The sequence below is a fragment of the Harpia harpyja genome, chromosome 1 (assembly GCF_026419915.1).
Source record: "Harpia harpyja isolate bHarHar1 chromosome 1, bHarHar1 primary haplotype, whole genome shotgun sequence".
Lineage (NCBI taxonomy): Eukaryota > Metazoa > Chordata > Aves > Accipitriformes > Accipitridae > Harpia > Harpia harpyja.
The window spans coordinates 75,135,712-75,160,498 of record NC_068940.1 but is presented as its reverse complement, the minus strand read 5'-3'; the positions used below and the strand labels follow the sequence as shown (position 1 = coordinate 75,160,498).

Sequence of the window (24,787 nt, the reverse complement as noted above, 5' to 3'; positions counted from 1 at the left end):
TGCTAGAAAGAAACTTGCAAAGGATAAGCCACTGGTATGCTGGCAATACCGCCATTGTGCTAACCGGTACCATCTCATTATTTTCTCTTGTACTTCTGATGGTCTATACCCACACATCATCCATTTGTCCTATAACTTAGATTTTAAGCTATCTATCTCAGGTACGGACTGCCATGGTTGTGTGTTGTAAAGCATATAATGCTTATCTGTGCATGGGTCTCTAGTACAATAGTATAAAAAATAACAACCTATGCGGTGTGAAAAAAGAAAAATTCCTTGACTATGTATTCCTTTATTGATACTTGTTAGATATAAGGTAGGAAAAAACAATAGCTCCTGCATGGAGTACAGCATAGAATATATTCAAATCAGTATAATATATGACCTTTCACAGCTTAAAAAAGATGACAGCTGAAGAAATAGAGAATACCAGTGAAGGCTTACTTCAAGATCATGAAGTCTCTTTTTCATAATTGTTTCTGTTGACTTAATTATGTTAGAGAAGTCTAAGTTATTGTTTCAAAAGAATCTTAGGGATAACACATGGTGTCTGGGCAATAGGGAATGATTTATCTTTCTCAAGACGTGCATTTGGCGCTGTTGCTCGTGCTGTTGTTAGAATCTTTGTAGCCAAATTTAGCATCATTTACCTTGACTGCCCCATAGCTTTTCTAAGCCAGCCTGCCAGCGAGGAAAAGGAAATGCTTTCACTTTAGAGCCTTTCGAAGTCTGGACAAAAGCTCACTTTCTATTCTTCAGGTTTCCTATATATGGATTTAGCCTCGAGATGAGGACCTGCTCGCTATGCACCCTCTCCCATCCCCCATTTCCTGCCTGGGTTCATTAAATGCTGATTTGAAGTTGGCACACGCTTTTCTGATACAAAAGTAGTACTGTGTTCCAGGAACCATCAGAAAGTAGTGTATTATTATCTTTTACATTCCCTTCATATATATGTCCTCTCCCCATGCGTAGAAAGGATTTTTATCCCTTCTTCTTAAATATCTCTGTGTGTTTAATAAAAAGAAACAGTGAAGCAAAGCACTGTCAAAAAAACCTCAGCTCATTTGGGAGCAATGTGGCCCCAGGCTATATTCTTTAATGCTGGTATCTGCAAATTGCTAATATTAAGCAAAGTGGAGTATAGGACATAATGACTTCACCAACTCATTTTCCTATCTCTCATGCTTGTGTTTCAGTATCATGTTCCCCAGGAGAGAATAGTTTTCTTTCACCTGAGCAATGATGGTTGTTGTGATGAAATTAATGTGTACCTATATAGAAGTCTGGTATCTTCCATTTTTAACAGTACAGTTACTTACTTCTTTCCTGCTATATGAAGCCACCATAAAATATGAGAAAAGTCATTGAGACACTGTTTTTCTTCTTCACCTAGAACCAAAGTTCTCAGTTCTGGAGAGATAGTTACAAGTCATGCCAACAAGTTAGGTAGCCAATCCTCGGGTTGCCTGTGATATCTTCTGTTGTTGTTTAAACTAATACTTTCAGTATCTGTCATACCTGTTACCCACTTACAGTCATTTAAAGAGTAATACCAGTTCATTATTACCAGCACTAAAAAGAGAATAAGCCAGGTAATAGCAATGAGACTGAACAAGCCATATTACTGCAACATCTCGTTATTCCAAATTATGCTGCAGTTACATAAACAAAGTCATTTTCAGGCTTGTCTTGCCTGAAATCCACTCAAGTGAATCACTCAAATGGGTATCAGCTGATTCCCATCGAGATCAATGACATGGACTTTGATGGCCTTCAGAGAAAACAGCTGTGTCTTTTCATTTTCTTTGCAACAAAACACTCTCAAATAATATATTTTCCCTTTCTCCAAGCGGGAACTGATTATTACTTGTTCCAAAGTGCTAAATGTAGTAGAAGTGCAAAGATTTGTGGAGCAAAGAGGCTAGGCTAATAGTGGCCAATTAGACCAATAGCAGATGTATAGTGGTTCTTAGCAGGATTTTACATGAATAGCCCAACCTACCAGCCTGCTGCCATGAAAATGTGCAGTCCTGTTTTCCTCATCTGCTACACTCCTGGCCACGTGCTCTTGTTTTTCTCTTGTCTCTGGCATTCTGGCTTGTTGGTCAGATGATTCAGCCCGCTATAGTTGCAGGCATCTAACCCAGCAAACCCCACCTCATTCAGCACCTCCAGCACTTTAGAGAGGCCCTATTTCCTCAGGAAGGTGAGATACAAGATGCATCCTGTATGGGGTAGAATTAATCTAGTTTGGAGTCCTGGACCCCAGTGGGATGCTTGGAGTACAGAAAGTTAGCCACATGCAACTAGCTTACTGAGTCAGTGTCTTGGTTTATGGTTGAATCACCACATATAGTAGACTACATGAAGGTCTTTTCAGTGATTTTGTGGTATTATAGAGCCAAAAAAGGTTAATTCTTTGGGGCTTGTATCTGCATGAGGAAGCTACTCTGAGCAAAGGTTAATTAATTGAGCAAAGATGCTAATAACGTGCTGCAGAAATGCTTACAGAGGTGGCTAATGCAAAATTATTTTGAGCATTATCCCTCTATAGACCACTTCTAAGAACCAGTAGTTAAAGTATTGAACCAAATGCTCATTTGAAACATAAGGCAGATTAAATGTAATAATTCTTCACCATTTGCCACTAAGGCTTTCCAAGTGCCTTGCAAGGGGAACAATTCAATTAAAAAAAAAAACTGAAAAATTTATTTTCACTTTTTGCTCACTTGTTTACATTTCAGTTTAAAGGCTTAAAATAATTTCTAAATAATCTCATCTATGTGCTTTGGGGAAGTCATGTGTGTATATATATGTATATACATTTATAATTTTAATCCACAGTTCTGTCCTTGAAGCTTAAAATACTTAATTTTGCCTTTTTAACTATCAGAAGAGAGTTGGCAATTATAGATGTGTTATTACTGCCTTCATGTAGGAGTGCACTGAAACACATAGGATTGGTGTTGTGAACCATACCTGCTGCAGTCAACAATAATCCTGCTTCAGCTTCAGTGGGGCAGGTTGGTACAGTGACCTCTACAGTCACACACCAACTCAATGCCTTAGCCACAGACAGGTATCAAGAAACCACTTTCCAGTTCTGTATTTTGTCCGTTGGAGCAGACATCCTCAAATTGGTTAGTTTTATATATTTAGTGCACTGAAACCTGAATTCTTATTGTCAGCCATTGAGTCCTAGCTAGTACCATGTTAGGAGCTGGCAGTGTCTCATGGGAGCCATTCAAGAAAGCCAGTACTTGAAGCAAACACTCTTCAAACCTTGGCTTTGTTTTTTATTGGGAGGTTCATTTTATAATTTAAAAACCACTCTTCTCCATGCCTTTTCATTTTAAAATCGATTATTTCCATTTAAGAATTATCTTTGTCTTTCATGCAAGGGCTGTCTTCTCAGATGGCTCATAAATTCAGACATTGACATCAAAGTCTGCTTTCTCTGCTTATATGATTGATTCAGATGCAGAATATGATGGGAATGTGGTAAAAATAGAATCAGGCAATCGCTCTGAGCATGAAACATTCATATAGAAGTGGAGCATTTCTCCAGTGAGTGTTGCAAAGGATTTGTATCACATTAGTCTGTCACAGGTATGGAAATATTCTCCTAAATTTTAAGAGTACTGAATAGTATAAATCAAAATAACAATAAGTGCAAAAAGAATGAGCACCTTTTCTTCCAAATGTCATCATACCTGGTGAGATCTGTGGTGAAAGCATGTAGTGTAATCTTAGCCCATTGTTATATTTTATATTCTCAGTTTCATAGCAAATGGTATCATAGACAGCAAATAAGTCATCTGTACTCCGTCGCTAGAACCATTGGTCTTAACAATGGTAGTAAATGATAAAAAATAAATTTCTTGTTGATATTTTTATTATTAAAGATTTCCAGTGTTGTGCTAGCCTGCATATATTGGTCTGAAATATACTCAAGGCACAAGCCACTTAGAAGGGAGCACTTGCCAAGAGCGATGTAGTACATGACAAAGGCTGGCGCACAACTGCAGGTACTGCCGGTTACAGCAACACTCCAATGGAGGTGCAGCCCCTTTGCTCTTGCATGAGCATTTCTAATGGCCACATCCCTGAGGGAACAAGTGGGACAGCAGGAAAAAAATTTGCAATATTACATGCTGGGCAGGGACTGGAATTAGAAGTGTGGAACTGAGTTTCTGACCCGAAGTGACAAATGGTATAATGCTGAATTGAATGTAGATTTCATTTATTTCATTTTTCTGCTAACTCTTGCTCCTTCTTTGGGGCTGGGCTTATGTCTGTGCATAGAAGAGAGAACTGATCCCAGTTTCCAGCTCTCTCTATTTTGAGATACTGCTTAGCCAAGCCTCAGTTCCCGAAAGGGAAATACAAACAAATTCTATTCCACAATTATTTTTCACTAGCTCTTAGCAGTCTGTTTGATAGAGGGTTTACTTAGAAGAACAGATAAATGAGTACATGATCATGCTAAAAATATCTCAAAATAAAAAGCACAGCAGAGCTTCATCTCTGGCCTTCACATGAAAAGGCTGTGTCCATTTAGGAAACAAAGGTGGAACTTACCCAAGGTGCATTAAATATAATCCTAGGTTTTCTGGGAATCAATCCTGCTTCTTCATTTTCGGAGCATATATTTTGCTGTGTAAATGTTCTTAGGACACTGTCATAAATCTAGTTGTTTGGTGTGTTACTCAGAAAACATTGAAGTTCTGGGCCTAAAATTGCTGACCAAGAAATGTTCTGCCAGCAAGGCTTGTCGTAATTTATATTTCTAAGAGAATTCAAAAGGCACCAGTGGAGGCTTCTCTCTATTTCTGTCATCAGACCATAATCCAATTATAAGGTTCCAAGTTCCAAGCTGTATTTCCATCCAAGTTTTCACCTACAAGAGAGATAAAAATGATGTAGAATAAAAGTTGCATTCATCTCTAATTTATGCTTACGATATTAACAATAATTAATGGGTAACTTCAGAGTTGAAATGGGATGAGAAAAATACTGGGATCCAAAGCTTTTCAGCTCTCTTCCTCTCTTTCCTAGCCTCCAATCTAAAATGGAGTGGTATGAGGAGCAGCAGGATGGCTGGGGAGGATAGGCAGTAAAATCTCTGCCTCCAAGCCCTCCTTGAATCAGATGAGGTCCTACAGGGAATGTCAGTGGTGTCTGACACAAAGTAGCAATTTGATTTGTAATCTTTTATTTTCTTCTCTTCATTTCCAGCATCAGAGCCTAATTTGAAGGTACGTTCAAGGTTAAAACAAAAGGTTACAGAAAGGAGAAGCAGTCCTTTACTCAGGAGGAAGGATGGAAACATCAGTTCATTCAAGAAGCGACTCTTTGAGGTGACAGGTAATTAAGAATGGAGAAATTCTGTATCAGCTGCAGCTGCTCACAGAATAGTAGTGGTATTTTGGAATTGAAACCGTTTGCTAAACAAAAGGTTGTATCTTTTTTTTTCTGCTGCCAAAAAGAAAACCATATTAAATGGTTGTGTGTCAATAGCTTGTAATCAACAGTTTTCTACAACTTACTAAAAAGTCATTGTCAATTTGAAAGCCATACTTTCAAACCAGCTTGGAAACCAGTACTTTACAACAGCAAGTACAAGAACAAACAAATGGTAGACTGTTGGTGGCAAGGGACATCAAAGGAGAAAACAAGAATAGTCTGTTCCCTTCACTTGTGTCTTCTGTACAGGGACAATATTTTGGGTCTTTCACCTCCCACTTCCCATCGCCCACGGAAAATGCAGATACTAATACCAGGCACAAAAACACCTATCTGGCATTACTTAGGTTAATCAAGGACATTTTGGAATCTTATGTTTGGCCCCATTCCTCTGGTTTGTCTTGTTTGAAAATGTCAAGATTAGCTGGTTTTGATGTAAGGGCTCACTAAGCTGTTTTTTTGAGAAGAAAGAGTTGAAACTTTTAAATATTCAGTGGCATATTGTTGGTCATAGCAGATAGTAAGTATTCTTAGTAATTGAAAGGGAACTTCTAGCATGTAAAAATACAGAATTAGGGACATAGGGAGGGATTAAAAGCGGAAAAAAAGCAAAGTAAGAATTTGTCATCAAGTAGTATTTGTTTTCAATATTTTTCCTGCCTTTGAACTTAAAAAGTGACAGGGTGGATGAACCATGGATGCTAAGGCTTTCTTTCACATCTTTGGTATTGCAGAGTGGTAAATTTTGTTATGTATATTATGTTGCAGAATTGCACCCAAGTTCCCAAACAGCCTAAAGTCCTCTCCTTAGGATTAGTATGCTGCCAAGGCTTTAACTGTTGATTTGAAAGAAAAGAGCATTTACAGTATTTGACCTCATTCTGACATTTCTTGCTTTGACTTTGCATCGATACTTGGTAGCTTCATGGCTTGTTCAAGTGATGTTACAATCAGGTCATATGTTTATGCAATCAACTGTTACTAGTCTGTCAGATGTGTCTGAATTCACTTGGTATATCAGAATTATGTCACACCGAGATGGAAACATAACAAACATGAACAAATTCATGTCAATGTCCCCACACATACAATTCTTATGACAACTTTTCACAGTATGTCATGTGTAAAACTGGGATGTGGATGTGAATGTAAGTATGAGAGTAACTAAATAAGGTAATTTCCCTATAAATTATTTCCAGATTAGAATTTTTTTACAGCTAATTTATTATTTCCATTTGCTGAAGCTCTTATGAGATTCTTGACCTCCACTTCCCCTTAGTTTTAGATGATTTCTTTATATTTTGTATGCTCGCAAGTAAGGTATAACGCGAAATACTTATCCCAGGAGTTCTTTTCTGTGACCATTGAAAGAGCAGAAACCTGAATATAAATGTGTTCTCCTCCTAGCTCTGACAATAATTCCGAGCCTTACAGATTGCCATTTTAATTATTAATATCGGCTATACGACAAATTGCACCTTTCATAATCAAAACTTCCCTGATCAAACATTTCTGGCCGAAACCTTTTTCTCCTTTTTTTTTTATTCTTTTAACTGAAAATAGTGCTTTATTTATTTGCCTATTTATACAAAAAGTGCTATTGTAATTTTTAAAAAACTGAGAGAAAAGAATAAGTTTATCTTTCTGCTCTTCTGTGAAAACTAGTGAGAATATGATGCGAGAACTTTACTTGACCAGTTAGTATAGCTGGGTACAGATTCACTTCAGTAAATTGAAGTCATCTCTAGTAGGAAAGAGTAACAGGTCCAAGAAAGAGCTAGGAAATCTCCCAGTAATTTTAGTCAAGAAAGAGTGAAGAAGCAAAGAAGTGGCTATAGAATATTTACTGCCACATTTAGATATTAATTATTTTAACTTCCTGAGTACTTTAATTTGAAAGCTATCCCATGAAATAGGCTTACCTCTGCTAATGCTGCACTCTTCCATCTTTAACCTTGTTAACTGTTTCCATTACATAAATTTAATTTATATCAGTGTAGGATTAGAATAACTCAATACAACAACACACAACAAGATCATCCTCTTCCCCTTTATCTTAGACAGAACTTGGGAAATTTTAAATCAAGATAACATACAGTCTTTCAAATGCTATTTTAAAATTTTTGTATGCTATAAATATTCCTTCATATTTGTGCCAAAGATGTAGTGAAAGTGGTGTATATTTTGCCATTATTACTTGCATACGTAATTAGTCCACAACAGGCTCATCCCCTTTCTAAACAGAAAGGGGATGGCAGTAGGCCTCATGAATTGACGACATGTTATCATGACCTTTGCAAGCCTGCTATTTCTGTCATTTTGATCTCTTACAGAGGCAGGACTCTTTGCAATTAAAAAGTAAAGACTTTCTTTTCTTTTTACTCATTACAAGTTCTATGTCTGTATCTCTGCCTGATACTCAGTACCATACCATCTTTGTGGGAAAAATAAATAGTAAATTCTTCCCTTGTGAAGCAGGGAGATCAGAAGGAGAAAGATCAAGAGTATCTTTCCTTGTTAGCACTGTAAAAGGAAAACCAAAGAAATGGAGGATGAATTAAAAATCTTTAATGTAAGTAAATAGCATAACCAATAGATACTTTTCAACAGCAAAAAACCCTGTGCCATAAAGAGTATACAATTAATCAAGATCATGTGTTTCTTTCCAGTATGAAATTCATGTATGCTTAATCTGTTTTTCAGAATCCTCAGTCAGTAGCAGCTCCCCTGGATCAGGTCCCAGTTCCCCAAGCAATGGTCCGACCAGCAGTGTAACAGAAAATGAAACCTCAGTTTTGCCATCTAACATTCAAGCTGAGGTAAGAGTCTTTATTGGGTAGATAACTACTCAGATTTCTAGACTGAAGAGATGTGAAACTTCAATTTGATCATACTCACAAGCAGAGTACTTGCAGAAGATATAATTATCAGGGGTACCAGGACACTGCAGGCTGACATCAGAGTATGTTATATATGAGATACATCTTTATATACGAGATGCATGTTCAGGAGACTCTTTGGTAACAGAAGTCCAAACAAAAGCAGCAGTAATGCTACTGGAAGAGTGGGAGAGAGCTATGGAAGGAACTTGAAAGCATCTGTGTTGCAGAACATTACCTTCTGGGATAACCTGAAGAAGTAAGCAGTGCTGAATGCTGATGGAGAATTTTCATGTGCAAAGAGTGATTTAGGCACTGGTGACCCTAACACATATGAGTTAAGGTGGTCCCAGGTTCAGATGACTGCTGAAGTAAATTTGTTTAATTACAGTATCGGAGTTAGGCGACTAAATCCTTTTTCACATCTGCCTTTTATCTTAATGTACCTCAGTTTCCTTGTCAGGGCAGTACTTACCAACATAACTGACATGCCAGGAGTCTTGGATGCTTGTTTTGTAAAGCAAGATTGTACACGGAAGGATTCTTAACTACTCCTTATTCTGTTTCATACATACATGCCTATAACAACAGGAATGCAGATGGTAAATCAGTTGTGATAAACCTCATTTAGCATAGATGACATGCCTAAGTCATGCTTTCCCTGGCAATATTGTAAAGGGACAAGAAACTAATGCAACAAAGAGAGAATCAAATTCCACAATATTCTGTATCCAGTGCCTATACTTACAGCAATTCCTGCTTTGTGGCAAAGTTTTCTATTAATTGTTGGTTTATACTGTTTATGTTAGAAAAATTGCATAAGAAAATGTGATTTAACAGAGTTTTAGCTAATGGAGCTATTTCTCCAGGTCAGTGGCAGGACATTCACCTCAAAAAAACCTGGAATGGGCAGTTCAACCTCCAGCAGTGACTTTTCCCCATAATGAATTAATTGTGTGTGTGAACTATGATCCAGGGGGCAGGTGGGTGACCTCTGCACACTGATTAGTAGCCTCTCTCTGGCCCGTAACCAAAAAGAAAAAAAATATTGCATTGATGGCTAACATGTGGTCTTGCCTCATAGCCCCCCTGTATGCAATTGCAAAGAAATTTAAATGATGCAGAGTAAGATCCATCATTTGGATTAGATCAGATCCTAGTTCAGTGGAATTAAATGGTGTATTTTGATACTGGGAACGTTTTAGATAGAAGTTTGTAATATGTGGGTGTTAGTGCTATATTAAACAGGAAATCTTGTCCAATTGGATCTTATTATTGACTTGAGGATACTACAAAATGCAAAGGGAATAATGTCTCAGACTGATACACGATGCTTGTTACTTTGCACGTTATAGTTTCTGGGCATTTGCCCACAGTGTTGAACCACCATCAGAAATGCATACAATCTGGTCAGGCTGGCAATCTCGGGGGGGATTTGGAAAGGTTGTAGCAACAACCAGCAGGGTTATATTCTGTTTATTAACAGAACACCGCATTGCGCTTCATTTGCCATTAATATGCCAGACATCAGAAGTTACAGCCCCACCAAACAATTGTGGATGCTCAAATGAGCCTAAAAAGTTCCTTTAGAAGTTGAGCTCTGCGTGCTGGAGTCGGTCACTTAGCATGCTGGAAGTGTGCTAAGAAGCTGAAAGTATGGACTTCCATTTCTGGATCCAGTCAGGGATTTCTTTACCTCTCTGGTTACTTGACTCTTAATACTGTGGTCCTGTGGGCTCAAATATTTTTCCATAAATCTCAGCTGCAGTGCATTTTGATTTCAGTGGGATTTTCTCTGGTAGTTTAACAGCCGCCAAACTGCTACGTAGCTCTTTTCTAGTTTAGCATTAGCTGCCAGCTCTCAAAGGCTATATATCTAATCAATTTTTCATCAGATACACAAAGTACAGAAGTTTCTAATAATAGGATAAGTGTTCCAAAATCACCCAAAATATCACTTGTTTTGCTGTAATCCCGCATGACTCACATTGCTGTTGTTTCATAATTGTTGTTGTGACATTTGCAGTAAGTGTTGTGCTCATATCTGAGTGGGTGGATAGCCACGGTTTTCATGGCAGCAAGTAAAACACTTTTTGCTGGGGGAAAACAGGTTGCTATGATAGAGAGCCATTTACCAGTAAAACATGAGTCAATACCGTAAATGATTACACTCTAGTGCATAGACAGAATTTGAGCATTATCAGTAATGAAACAGAGTTTTAAAGTATTTTTGCCATATCTGTTTGAATAACGAGACTTTTAAGTCGTTTACCCTCCGGAGCAGACAGTCTGGTGGGCAGACATTTACATTTTTTTGAATGAACAAAGGTGCACTGCAAATGCTACATTTTTGCAGGTAATCTTTTACTATCACAGTTCCCTTAATGGTACTTTCAGTACCATTTGTTAAAACACTGGTCTCATTATATGAAACTTGAAAGTTAAACTCAAGATTTTAATTGCACCTTATAAATAAAATGCTGTTTTTATTAGGCCCAGTTGTCTCCAGTATCATCAAGGTTCACCGCAGTAGCTATTTGTCTCTTGTAGTATGCCGTACACTTTCAGGTCACCTGCTGTGCTGGGGCTAAATCTTACTTGCATGAGAAATGCAAGCAGGATTGAGCCTCTGCACAGCATGTCCCTTGAGTTCAGAGGGACAGCCTGCCTTAGTCATGTGAAATGATTAATTTTAGGCATTTACGGCCTGGTCGAAAGCCATTGAGGGCAATGGAAAGTTTCCAGTTGGTATAAGCAGGCTTCAGATCATTTTCTTTCTTTCATTTGCGCTTTGGAGAGCGGCTTTTCCTAGAATATCACCTGATTATACAGGAGGCATAAATGACATGCATGGCAGATAAACACATACTTGATTTGCGCAACCCCACAGCTCTATGTTTCTAATACTCGGCTCCTTGAGGTGCTCTTTGCAAGTGGCTAGTGGAAAAATGTGTAGGTTTCTGACCAGCTGGTGAGGTTTGCTTCAAGTGTATGTATGTGAAGAGAGTCTAAATAATTACAAAAGAACCACCCCAAAAGCCTTAAGAAATAAGAGTGTAAGTAATTGTGAATATTTAAAGCTATGACAACCTTACTGTAGCTCGACAATTGAGAAGTATTAAAGCCAAACCATTTCCTCTTCCCCTCCTAATGTATAAATGTGCATATAAACATGCACACATGAAATAGGTGTTTCTGCTTCTGAGCAGGTCCCAGTGGCACAAGGGAAGTACAACAACTGATCATGGGTACTTGCTGATCATTATGCAGTTACATTTAGTTATTGTACTCTATTTTAAGAAAGAGAGTAACTCTGTTGAAAGGCTATTTTAAGCATCAGGAAGCAGGATCCATGGACCCAGTGAGTAAGTATATAGAGGAGCAAGTAGGGCAAGTTGCTTTTTGGGGTAATTTGAGTGCCAGTCCAAACCATCAAGTCTGCATGTAGGACAAGGAACACGGCTTAGCCATTGTGCTGCCAAATGATACTGCTGGCAGCTCCAGCTTGTGCCACCATTTCAAGGTATTATCAACCGTATAAAAAGAGAAGCTGCAGCTGGGGTCATGCAGTTCTGCCTCAGCATACGCAAGACCCTAATCTATGCAGGTGGGCTACTACATTTTTTTGGGGAGATGAGGTTTAACTGATGCCTAGGCTAATATTACCTGAAAATATTTTAAAAAATCAGTTGCTTACCAAAATGAAAATGACTGATTATTAGCAGTATTAGAAATTGGATGGAAATGCTCTTACTAATAAACTCCTGTTTTCAACATTAAACTCCCATAGTACATAACATAATTGATTCTGTATCATGAAGCAATCATGCTTGACCTTAATGTGGGAATGTGTTATACTGCTATACACCCTTTCACTGTTATGTTTGTTAATTCAGATCTTAGAAGGTAGTAGGGGCATGCTGAAAACCAAAAAGGAAACTTGCATTTTTAAAGTGGCTTTGTATAGGTGCTGCAGTTGCTAAAATTTGATTATATTCTAGGAGGCACACTAGAGCTGCTGCAGTGTCCTTTTTCAGTTAAATCCTTGTAGTCTCCCTCAATAATATCTCCATGGTCTTGACATACTTGGTTTTATTCATGGTCAAAGGTGGATGTTATCAAGGCAAGACACCGTTAGCCAGGAATTAATGTAATATACAAGTGAAGCTTCTTTGTTTCATATGCTGTTGACATTCCCTAGGTACCAAAAGAAAATTACAGAGATAGACTTCTACTGTTATTGTCTCAGTGATAGGTCGTATCTCCAAACAAACTGTATGAGGAAGGTTATGTTTTGGAATAACATCCTGTGTTTTTGTGCCTAACCACTTTTCATTGATGGTCTGAAGTTGCATTGTATTAGCACAAAGCATTTTACAGAGTTAATTGATATTCCAGGTTTGTCCAGAGGAAAATCTACAGCTCCCCACAACATGCTTGACAAGTTATTATATTTACTTTAGTCAAAGCCCGAGTGTGCAGTATCCCTCTTGGAGGTGGTCTATTATTGGAGTCCCATATGCTTTTTGTTTGGGAAGAAAGCAGTCACTGTGTCATACTGTTACACAGGGTATTCTTTTTCAAGGATGTTGTTCCCTTGGGGACCATATCATGCCAGAGTTCCTAAGTCTAATAAGACCTTTGTAGCTCTTATTGTGTTAAAGTTCTGGGAGGGAAGCAAGAGTTAAACAGAAAATGTAATTCAAGCAACTATACTAGACCACATGTTGAAAAACATGACTGTTAAAGCAAAAAGGCAAAGGCTTCAAAAAGATCCCTGTTGTGGTAATGTAACTTTTTATGTTTTTTTCCCAATGAATCTAGAATGGAAAGACAGAGGGTGATCTTTGTAGAATGTCTGGGTTTACTTGACAGTAATTAAAAATATATCAGCAATTCCATGCCCTTGAAAATTACATCACAAGGCTTCAAAAGAAGTGTTAAAGATTTTAACCCGAAGGGAATTAGGAAGGCTGTAAGGGGTATGCCACCATCAGAGAATGATAGGATGCTGGTTTTGTATATATGCGTATAGAGAGAGAGAGACAGTACTTTTTTTTTAAACGGCAGATGTGGCAATCTGCCTCACTTTCTACCCAAAATTCCCATGTCAATGGAAGTAAATAATGTGCCTGAAACATATCCATATCACAATCTGGGTAAGAAAATACATGGAGTAGGTAGAAACCACATTTCATACCTTACTACAAAAATTATAATAACCACAGTAAAGTAAAGGTCTGATACATCCACATTCATGACACCTTTGATTCGGCTAGATATACTCCTTAAGTCATTGGCTAAATTTCTAGTAGGGAAAGTGCAGTTGATGAGAAGAACTGATGTTGAGCTGATGAGAAGTTGATGAGAAGAGATGGTCTAGGAATCCTCAAGATTTCAATTTTGCATGGAAATTTGATTTACTAACCGAGGAATAATCCCAGACATCTATCAGTTGTTTTCTTAAGAAAAGAAATACCAACAGCTTTTTCACAGGGACAGTACTTTTCCTTATCTGGAACCCCATTGGGATGCAAACCAATGCATGATACATAACTGGCTTTCAATGTAGCAGGATAATGAGGATAAAGTAACAACAATAAAAAGCTTGGAGATTATACTTCTGTTGTTTTTCCCCTTTATTCCAGCATCTGGTTTCACAGCAACGCCTTTTGATACAGGATGAATCAGTGAACTTGTTGAGTCTGTACACATCCCCTTCTCTGCCCAACATTACCTTGGGACTTCCAGCAGTACAACCTCAAATCAGTGTAAGTGACCAGTGTCAAGCCTTCCTGTCTACTTTCGCTTCCAGAAAACCTACTTTCTGACTATTCTCTTTTTTTAGCATTTTGGAACGTAAGCAGTTCGGAGTAGGAACCTGACATTTCTTTGCATTGGGCAACATCTGAACATTTAAGGGCACAACTTGAAAGCAATAATCATTCTTAATTGCAAACAAACAAGTGCCAGTGTGGGGCTTAGCTAAGTATGGGCCACATGCACTGCCTTTATGTCTGCAAATCAGATAACAGATTTCAGACATGGTGAGAAGTATATGAGGAGACCATTTAGTATAAAAGTTCAAATTCTGTGATCACCCCCACGTGGTAAAGTACAGCAGCTCTAACTTATGAGATTCGAGTAACAACCTAAGCTGGGCTGGAGCATAGTAGGGGAAAAATTTAGTATTCCCGCAGCTAGGTTTGTTATTTGAGGGGCGTGCTATCAAACAGACAAATAAAATTAGTGATACGTGAACAAAGCTTAATATTTTAATGACAAGTTCTATTCATATGCCCTTTGTTCAGTCTGCAGCAATCACCTTTATTTAGAGCTAAATGTTAAACTAATATGTGAAATGTATGAAAACACAGACATAGTATGTAAGGAAATCCATGCTGATGGATAAGGATCTTTAGATCTAGACCAAGTTCCAGGAACCTAGAGGTGAAATCCGAGGCTCAGTAAAATATCTGAAAATTTTGCCACTGGTCAAAACTTCCCTTTTCTGATTTCCAGCAAAAAATATAAAAATACTGATATAAGTTATATGGTATTTCTATGCAACAGTGTATAAATTCTGAAGACATTTTAGCAATTTGAGTTCCTTAGAACATGAATTGGTAGCTTCTATAATAATATTATGGGTGTAAGTACAGCTTTCCGTGGTGTAAAAAAAAAAAATCTGTACGATCCACAGTGGTTCATAATAAGTGCTACTTAACTCCAGTGCTAAATGTAGTTTCAAGTTTAAGTTTCATGTTATTTTATGGCTTTTTCAGTACATTTACTGTTCTTACCAATAATACATTGCTGCAATCCAACATTTTAACATCAGATATAGAACTTTGCAAAGAAAATTGTGTAAGCTTTAAATCAGTTCTCTAGAAGCCTTTCATGAGATACTTATAAACAAATTATTGTTTTTAAGGGATGGAAAAATTGAACTGATCGTGAAAAGTAGTGCTTACTTTTCCAGACAATATCATCAAAAGTTTCTTAGCTATTTCACAAAAAATATAACTAGCTTCAAAGTAATTTTGTAACATTAAAATGGAAATGAAAATATGTTTAATTTTCTCACTCAAATCATATGAGCTTTTGATGTGGCCAGCTAGCACCAATTATTACTTTTGGCCTTAGAAAAAACAAAGGGGTTGATTTATACAAGTAATGTTTATTTCTGTTACCAGAATAAGCAGTTGCAAATTGAATGTAAAGTTTACTTTGGTGTTTGTTTTTCAGGGAAGGGTGATAGCAGAGTGTGAAGTAAGCATACACCCAAAATATATTAGTGAAAACCTTGGTTTGCCTCATTAGAATTTATGGAATTTATATTATCAGAGATACTGTTTTTACCATGGCATACTATAAGTGGTTATCTGCAAGCCTCAACATGCTTATTTCTGTTAGGTTATTATTCTTGCTGTAAAAATTGTTATTCTGCTTTAACTGCTCTTTTAAGAAATACTTTTTTTTTAAAACTAGACAAAGAACAAAGAAATATAAAGTACATTTGCAATGCTAAAGCTTCCAAAAGCTTTAAATCAGTAACTGTGCAATTTATAAGGGCACTTTAAAATGCCACACACATACAACAGCTCTTGATGATTGTGTAGATGAGAGTTTAACTATACAAATGTACTTTGCAAAGGGTAAAACTTACATTTATGCTGTCCTTCAGGGAGTCAGGGAGTGCTCCAGGAAAAGTAATAGCTTCCCACTACTACAGGTAATTATTTTGTTTTGCTGATTGGCTTACTGTCTGATGGAAAGTTATGTGAAAAACCAAGCCTTGCCTATTCCAAACTCAGTGGAAACTATTTCCTCTGATCCCTTATTTTCCTGTGCAGGAGGCTGTGGGAAGGTCTTTAGGAATTTTAAGGATAGGTCCTGTCTTTTCATTAATAATATTCTAACTAGTAGTTCCTTATGCTTTGGCTTTTATTACTGATTTTTTTCAAGTGGTTTCATTACTCAGTTTCTCATAGTGTTACATTTAACTGGCATGTTATTCCTCCCTTTTCATCTCACAGTCAAGCTGTAAAATAGGGATGTTAATCTTTTCTTCTGTATGTGTTCATAAAGTATGACATCTAATCTAAAACCATCTAATCAAGCAGAGATATAAATGGCCAGGTCTATGAAAAGCAGTTACCAGTGTCATTGTTCTTTGACAGGCTTCATCGTCATTCAAAGAAAAGCAGAAGGGGGAGACCCAGTCGCTCAGACAAGGAGTGGCCTTGGCTGGACAGTATGGGGGGAACATTCCTCCATCCTCAACTCATCCTCATGTTGCTTTGGAGGGAAAGCCAAACAGCAGCCACCAAGCTCTCTTGCAGCATCTGTTACTGAAAGAACAAATGAGACAGCAAAAACTTCTTGTGACTGGTAATGATCAAGGCTTCAATGTAATAATAATTTAAGATGTTTTTAATGACATTTGTATTCACATTAAATCAAATATGCTAACACAGATACTATACATCCTTAACCATTGGGAAAAGTGGAAGGGAGGGAGAAAAAAGGACAGCATCTTTGTTTTCCCCCTTTAGTGATTCTACTGCAGTCTGTTAGCCTGAAAGAATTCAGTGATTACAGAAAAGAGAAAATGATTACTTCATCACATTCTTTTACAGCTGCTGAACTTCCCAGCGTGGCGAGGCACGTGGTACACGTCCCACTGCATCAGCGCTGATGCAAGGTTCTGCAATATACACACGTCTTCTCGCTGAAAGCTTTCTGTCCTAGTAGAACTTTTAGTTTGTCGTTCTTCACACGGGAGTGAAATGTCCCTGTTTTGCAGGAGCGGTTCCTCTTCATCCACAGTCTCCTTTAGCAGCGAAGGAGAGAGTCTCACCTGGAATAAGAGCTGCCCACAAACTGCCTCGTCACAGGCCACTGAATCGAACCCAGTCAGCTCCTCTTCCTCAGAGTACTTTGGCCCAGCTGGTCATCCAGCAGCAACATCAACAATTTTTGGAGAAGCAGAAACAGTACCAGCAGCAGATCCACATGAATAAGGTGAGTTCCCAAACTAAGAAATTGCCAATAAACATAAAGGTTGAAAACTAATAAGGAAGTTTAGGTATTGGTGCCATGTGGTCGTGGACAGTAGACAGGTTCTTGCACGAGTATCTTGTTTATGCATAGTTGGTGTAAACGTTTGTATAGATCTTCATTTTCAGTTTCTGAAATACGCTACAAAGGTAATTTGTCATTCTTGACACCAGTAAGAATACAATTCAACAAAATAGGGTTCAAAGCATCTTACAGGTTTAAATTACAGGTGGTTTCCTGTTGAATGGTAAATGATGCCTTAAAAATTACTAGATTTCTATCCAACTTTTTAATATGCACTTCTGAGCTTCAGCCATCATTTCATTCAGCTGCCTTTGCATTGTATTTTAAGCTTTCTCATTGTGGACTAGTATGTGGAGTAAATATATAACTCATTTGAACTCAATCAGCTGATTAAATTTATCTCTTTTGTGTAAGAAACTTATTAAATGTCTGGAGAAATTTTTAATCTGCTTTTATCAAACCAACTTTTTCTCTGTAAGTCAGTTAGTAACATGAAAGTTTGTTATCTGTACGGCAATATAAAATACCATATAAGGAGAAAGAGAAGAATGTGCTCTTGCTAACATCAGGTACAGAGTTGAACTGTGCCCATCTTTCCCTGTAGAATAACACCTTATTCTGAGGGTGGAAAAAGAAGAGAAGGGACCATCCATTAATAAACAAAGAGCAGCAGAATCTAGATTTATCAGGAGCTAATGTTTCTACAAATGTGATGCTGTTCCCTGCTTTACATGAAGATATGCAAGTAATTAAATGCTTTTATCTGGAGAATGTTTTTCTGCACTTAGTATATAGCTTTCCAAAAGGTGTTTGCTGGACTTCCTCTAGTAATTCAGATATTAATAATGCATCTTTAAATGTCTTCTTTTGTTTGAGGGTTACTTAATAACTATATATAAGAGGTAATGGCAAAGAAGGAAAGATGAAAAGTGGGCATTTAGCCCTTGTACCTAAAAGAAAAGGAAAAAAAAAAAAAAAATCAATCCACCTTACTGGGTGAACTTCCCAGAGGGTACTGATTCTTTGGAATCTACTAAGAATTCCCAACAAAATTAGAAACAAACCTAGAGTTTAAGTACATAGTTTGTACAGTGGTTTGGTTATTAAATCTTGTCTTAATTAGGAAAAATGAAGACCAGAAAACTTCAAAGTTCAGAGCTGATCCTTGCATGTTAACCCCTCTCAGCTTGGGTGTTTTGATTACTCAACTAGGACTCCAGTTGGCTTTTCTTTGAGTATGCATTCCATATGTTTAATCAAGATGGCATATGTATATCTCGTAGCCTCAGGTTTTGAAAATATTTCACCTGCCCTCAATTGTCTGAAGAGAAAAGAATTTTTACTGGTAAAGTACTGAGTCTTTGTGCTATTTGTGGGTATTCACTACAAACAGATCAGTTCATGCATTTCTCACAAAGCAAAGAACCTCACTGACATGTTTTTGTTAGATCATATGTTTGTTGACATAAATTCTACCATAGCATTTGGGGATAAGTGCTGTGGCATATAGGTACATTTGTGCTGAATGTGAAAATTAAACTTGAGTCACGTAAACATATTCCTAGTCACATAGGACTAGGAATGCATTGCACCTCACAAGAGCTAGGCTGCATAAGGAAGTAAAAAGACTGCAGTTAGTTTGGGATAATGCTTGTTTCAGTAACATTTTTTTTCTGAGTTAAACTGCAGTGAAAATATATGTTAAGGAGAATAATTCCCTCTCGTACTTGAAATACACTTTCATTCTCACATGGTTATTTGTGATAAAGAGACAAAACAATTCCTTCTTTTAAAACGTAGTGAACCTAGCTTTTGTTCTCTACAGTATAGGCTCTACACATATGCAGATAGTAGAAATTTAACTTTATCATAGGGCCTTTTGCTGCCTTGAACCTCCATAACCTACTTCCTTTGCCTCAGTAACTTCTCAGTCTGCTTTATCCCTACTCCCAGAGCAGCTAGCCTTCATCAGGAGCACAGTAACTCATCAGAGCAGCAAACACCTAAGGAGATACTCAATAAGATCGTGCTGCACCCACAGAAGCAGAGGGTTATCTGAGGATGCGCATGGTTTATCAGACTTTACAGTTTGCAGCATCTAGGTTCTTCTGCGGCACCATTCTCAGAAGAACCATTCTGATGAATAGCATTGAAACATGTCAGTGCTCTAATCATGTATCTGTCCTTTGCAAGTACACAGAAAGCCAAGGGGCTTTCTTACATACTTAAAAGAAGAAACTTGATTTTTAAAAACTGGAATTTAAGGGTAGCCCATAGACAAGAGAGAAAAGATCAAATCATGGAGTGGCTTTTAAATACTAAATCTAAAACTATATTCTTAAATCCTTTAACTTAAAGGTTCAGATTGAACACCTGTGCCTACATAAGGTTTTTGAACTCTGCTAGCATGGTAGAATATACTTTGTTCAATCTTAAAACTTGCCTCTAGTCACAGTTGAAGTTATTTGTTCATTATGTAATTTGTACAGCTTTACAATCAAATTTGCACTCTGCAAAGCAGAGTTATTTGAACCTTAAACCAGTAGATATTCTAGACCATGTAGCAAAGCAACCCAGTATCTTCTCATTTCTTAGGACAAGTTTGGGCATGTATGAAGTGAATACATACACTTGTTATTTTCCATTGTTCTGTCCCTTACTCTTCTGTTCATAGGCTGTATAATGAAATCAGCACAGAGGTATAATTCCCTCCTTTTCAGTCATGAAAAATGTAGAGGTTTTTTTAGTAAGGAATACTCAAACATTCTTTTAAAAGTTTTGTTGAGAAAGACCAGAACCATTTTAAGCTGACAAGACTATGAAATGCCAGTTGATAAGAGCTTAGAACAAGTTAATATAATCTTTTACTTTTTCATTTCTCTTTCCTTTTTTCCTTATGTTTAGGACTTCAAGTCCTTAAGGCTTTAATATATCTCAACTAAATGCAGTATTTGAATGTTTGCCCTGAACTAAGATGATACGGCATGTGTCAGCACTCCCTGAAAACTCTTTTTGGTCAGATCTTGTTGGCAGACATACAGGTGAATCTTGCTGTAACAACAAAAAGAGGAAGAGAGCAAGTTTCTTCCCACCCCATTGATCTTGTATTTATCTTGTATTAAAAAGCTATTTCTTTTTTTTTTGAGAAAAGAATATACTTCAGCAGCAAGCCAGTGCTGCTGCGAGGGTGATAACAAGCAAAATCTAACATAGGTCAGAGGTAAAGAATTCCCCTGGATCATTTCCATTCTGAAAAGAAACAAATCATTGCCAAGAGATGTGCCTCTGTCCTTAATAACAAAGAGAAGATCCCCTATGGATTATTTCTGGTCAGCTGTCAGATGCCAGGCTTTTGATGTGGGAAATGGTATACGTCTCTGCTGAAGTCTGACATGTATACCTGCGGGATCTAGTATGCTGACCTTCTAAAAACATTCTGCGAATGTTGACATCCCATCCAAAAGTAGGTAGAAACCTTCGTCCCAGCTTTCTGAGGAAAAAATAATAATGAATGTGAAGTAACCTGAACTCCGCTTGTCTTTCTTAGGGAAGATCGGCTTTGCCATTGTCAGCTTTAATATACTTCTGTCCAAATGACAGCTTATTTCCTCATAAGGCCCTTTGATCGCTATTGCAGATCTTCATTCTGCTCAATAAAGGGAGTCCAAAGTCTGAAACCCCCAGTTAACATTATTGTAGTCAGGTACCAAAAGACCACTACTACAATGAAAACCTTAAAATCTGATGTTATTTGTATATCTCTACCTAGAAAGCTTTGAGCCTGCCACTTGCAGAAAAAAGGGTGATTTTGATGTAATTAATGTAAAAGTGCAAAGCCCGTAGCAGAAGTCTGCATTCAAGATCTCAGAAATCATAAGGTGAAGAGCATGTGAACAAAGCCCTGTGTCTTTAAAGGTTATTTTTTGTCACATATGATGAATAAAGGCCTGCCTCCGCTGAAGCTAAACTAGCACTGTCTTAACTGGGACCAAGATTTTATTTGATCAGTGTGGGAACCCTACATATGTTCTTAAAATAATGTATTCATAGTATTTTGACAGTTTGGTTTCAATGGTAAAATCCTCCTCTGTATTGGAATGGTAAAGTTTAAAATAATGATGCAGTTGGTAGTGTACACTAAAGTATGGGAGCACTATGGATAATGTTAAAGCTTAGATAAGGAGCACCTGAATTTCAGCTTTCATTCCAGGATTGGTTTAAAGCATCTTAGTATAGGGAACCAGTGACTGGGCAAGACTGTGAGGTAAAAAATCCATGACAAAAAAAATACAGGAAGTGAAAATTCTGTTTATAAAAAAATGAAAAATAATATGGAAGCTTCTGTTGATTTATTGATGGAAAAAATAGGAAGACTATTTGTTGTCAATAGGAATATTGAAAAGATAAAGTTAACCCCAGATTAATCATTTGCTTCTCTGAATGATATTTATGACATACAGAAGACTAGATCAGGTTCAGCTGAAGTACATTAATCTAGTTTCATTAAACATACTACAACTGAGGTTTTGGCTTTCCAGCTTACACATCTGACTAGCATTTTCTGAAGGTGAGAGGTAGCACATTTCTTCTTTCAGATATTGCTTATAGTAGGGGATAATTTGGACAAAACTAAAGCAACAGTTTATTGTGTTTGGAACTGAAAAAATGCCCAGAGCATCTTGTCCTTTATTGAGAACTAATGTTTAAGCCACAATGCAGAAGAACGGTTTTGAAAGATAAAAAAGTTGTACTGCATGAGTAACAGAGACAACAATAAGCAGGTGCCAAGTTGTTTCAGTACAGCTAACAACATACATAGCTGGTCAAAGTAATCTGATAGCCATAGGAGAGAAGGAGAAAAAGTATGTTCCATAAGTATATACACGAGTTCTTAGAAATGACTGCCATGTATTTAAAATGATCAATTAGGGAAAGAAATGTATGGGGTGGCTATTGCAGGATTTTGTGCTTTGTCTCTTTTTAAAGACATTTTATTTAAAATACTGTATTCTGCAAGAGCTTATCATTACAAAGGAGAAACAAAGGCAGGGGCTGTGACTGAAGGACCTATAAAATGGTCTTTTACAATGTCCAGATTATTTATACTTAGTCTTCCATTTTTCTGTACAACCAAGCAGGTTAGATTGTGTTTGATGTCTTTTTTGATTGGACTCTTGCAGTCATACAATGGAGTTAATGTCTGTAAATGCTTCCTCTCCTGCTGCCACTATTTACTCTGGCTGATGCATATCCTTTACAGTTTAATTTCCTGAAAATAAAAGGAAAAAAAATATAGGTTACATTAGCATGAAACCATTTTTTTTTGAGTGTATCCTTTAGTTGGAATAGCGATAACAGTAAAGTGTGCTGGTTAAAGAAGACCACTCTGTACAACTCTAATTTATTACTAAAATAAACCATGGGTTTATTATTATTTTTTAAAAGTAGTCTTATTAAAACTCAGATTAAGCAATCACTTTTTCAAAATAAAAAATATGTATTAAAATGAGGAGAAAGTCCTGCATGTACCTACAGATAGATTCAGGAAAAAATGGTAAGTGGGGATTTAAAGTGAAAGATTTAAACATTAAGTGTAAGCAGAAGTATCCAGCTGCATAGTGAAAAGACTTGAGCAGTGTTTCATTCAGGACTCATTTTCTGCTGTGTAATCCAGCTTTACATAGAGAGATAAGATAGAAATATTGACTCTAAACTGATATCTTTGCATGTCTCCAGGTACGTAATTTTCCACGGTAGTACCAGGAGATATAATGTAAAATAAGATGTTTCCGACTTTTAGGAGAACTGAACAGTCTCCTGGTAATGCTACTAACGTAATTACTGGAATGAGATGAGGCCAAGCTGCCTTTAAAAACGACTTTTACAAATATGAAGGTGCAGTGGTGATACAGAGAAAGCAGTCAGCTGTGGCTTAGCAGTCTGAGCAGCAGGAGTGGTTTTCAGGTTTTGGGTCGTCCCCTCCCCCCTCCATGCCATCCACTCATTTTTATCATGCTCCATCCTATGAGAGGACATGACTCATAGTCATAGTGCCTCATAGCCCCTTGCCTGAGGCTTAAAGTCACAGTGTAAAGGATGTTTTTAATAAGATTTTGCAGTAAAGATGATAATATGAATGCACTTTGTAAAATCTACTGTGTAAATATATAAAGAAAGACTTTCATTTCACAGAGTTTTAGAAAATTGAATTTGTTTAGCTCCTCCTGTCACCGAAATTTGGAGCAAATCGCCTGCTGACTTCTGTGGTGTGGGAGCAGGCCCCAAAACAGCCACACTGCAAATTGAAATGCACACAAATACCACTCTAGTCTCCGCAGCTCCCTTACGTGTGCTTGTATCACTCCACTGATTACATGCAAAAAGCATTTGAAGGTGCAGTCCATCGTGTTGCCTCAGAAAGCTCAGCAGCAGATCTGTGCCATATAGCAGTGTGAAGAAGAAAGAGCCTGACATACATAAAAGTGAAAAAGCATGAAAGGAAGGAGAGCAGTAATGAGCTAAATATGTTTCTTAACTTTGCTGTGGACATGCACTCATTTTCTCTCGGCTTCCCCTCCAGAATAACCCACCTGATTCAAGTAACTGGCACATGGAATGGTTTACAGATGGATCAGCATCAGTGACTCTTGTAGCTGTATATGATTATCTGTCACACAGATGTTTCAGCTTGTATTTGCTTGCTAGCAGCCAGCCAAGCAGCCAGCCCTGCCTTTCTTTACTTGCTTGAGGAGCAGAGAGGGCTCACCCACAGATGTTTAACTAAGGAACAGAGAGGAGTGTACCCGAGCTGAGTACATGTAGTTAGCTTCGGTGCCTTCTTGGTCAGCGTCATCCCCTGAGAAACAACTGGAAGATATTTATGGGTTTGATCTGAGAAATATTCCAGATGCTGCTTAATAAAAGGAGACACTCTGCATTAGTTGCAGTAGTAAGGATTCCCCAGCTTACAGCATGCCACCTGCAGCACACGGGATACACATGTTGTGATTTGCCAGTTACTACAGTAATGAAAAAGGATTTTTTTGTTTGTTTGTTTCTTTTTAGTAAGCCATTAAACTCTCATTACACCCCCAAAAAATGACGGTTTGCTGTGACCGAAGCCTGTGGACTTCCACTGTGGAATTTGTTTCCCCACTGATGTGAGGCGTATGCATCAGAGCATCAAGTGGAACTGCACAAACAGATCTTTCAACTCACTCTTCTTGTTGAAGTTGTGGGAGTTTCTGAACCCAGCTGTAGCTTCTTGATCATAGCTTACATGGCAACCCTGCCCTTCACTAGGGTGGCATTTCTCTATATGCATTAGCAAGCAGAATGAAATTAGGTGGTCC

The 24,787-nt window shown here is 37.6% G+C and overlaps 1 protein-coding gene across 17 annotated transcripts in view; it reads left to right on the top strand.

Moving 5' to 3' along the window:
• HDAC9 (histone deacetylase 9) overlaps window positions 1–24,787 on the top strand; it is a 498,787-nt gene that overhangs the window by 279,520 nt on the left and 194,480 nt on the right. For 13 of the 17 annotated variants that reach the window (XR_008237086.1, XR_008237087.1, XM_052800654.1 and 10 more), the window contains 6 exons: window positions 5,242–5,370; window positions 8,173–8,288; window positions 13,997–14,119; window positions 16,036–16,083; window positions 16,532–16,742; window positions 17,158–17,375. Coding sequence is in view for 15 of the 17 variants with exons in the window: in XM_052800654.1 (XP_052656614.1) it covers window positions 5,242–5,370; window positions 8,173–8,288; window positions 13,997–14,119; window positions 16,036–16,083; window positions 16,532–16,742; window positions 17,158–17,375 (845 nt within the window). In the remaining 2 variants the exon portion in view is untranslated. The remainder of the gene's footprint in view (window positions 1–5,241; window positions 5,371–8,172; window positions 8,289–13,996; window positions 14,120–16,035; window positions 16,084–16,531; window positions 16,743–17,157; window positions 17,376–24,787) is intronic. The other 4 variants (XM_052800618.1, XM_052800610.1, XM_052800601.1 and 1 more) reach the window with 1 other exon arrangement.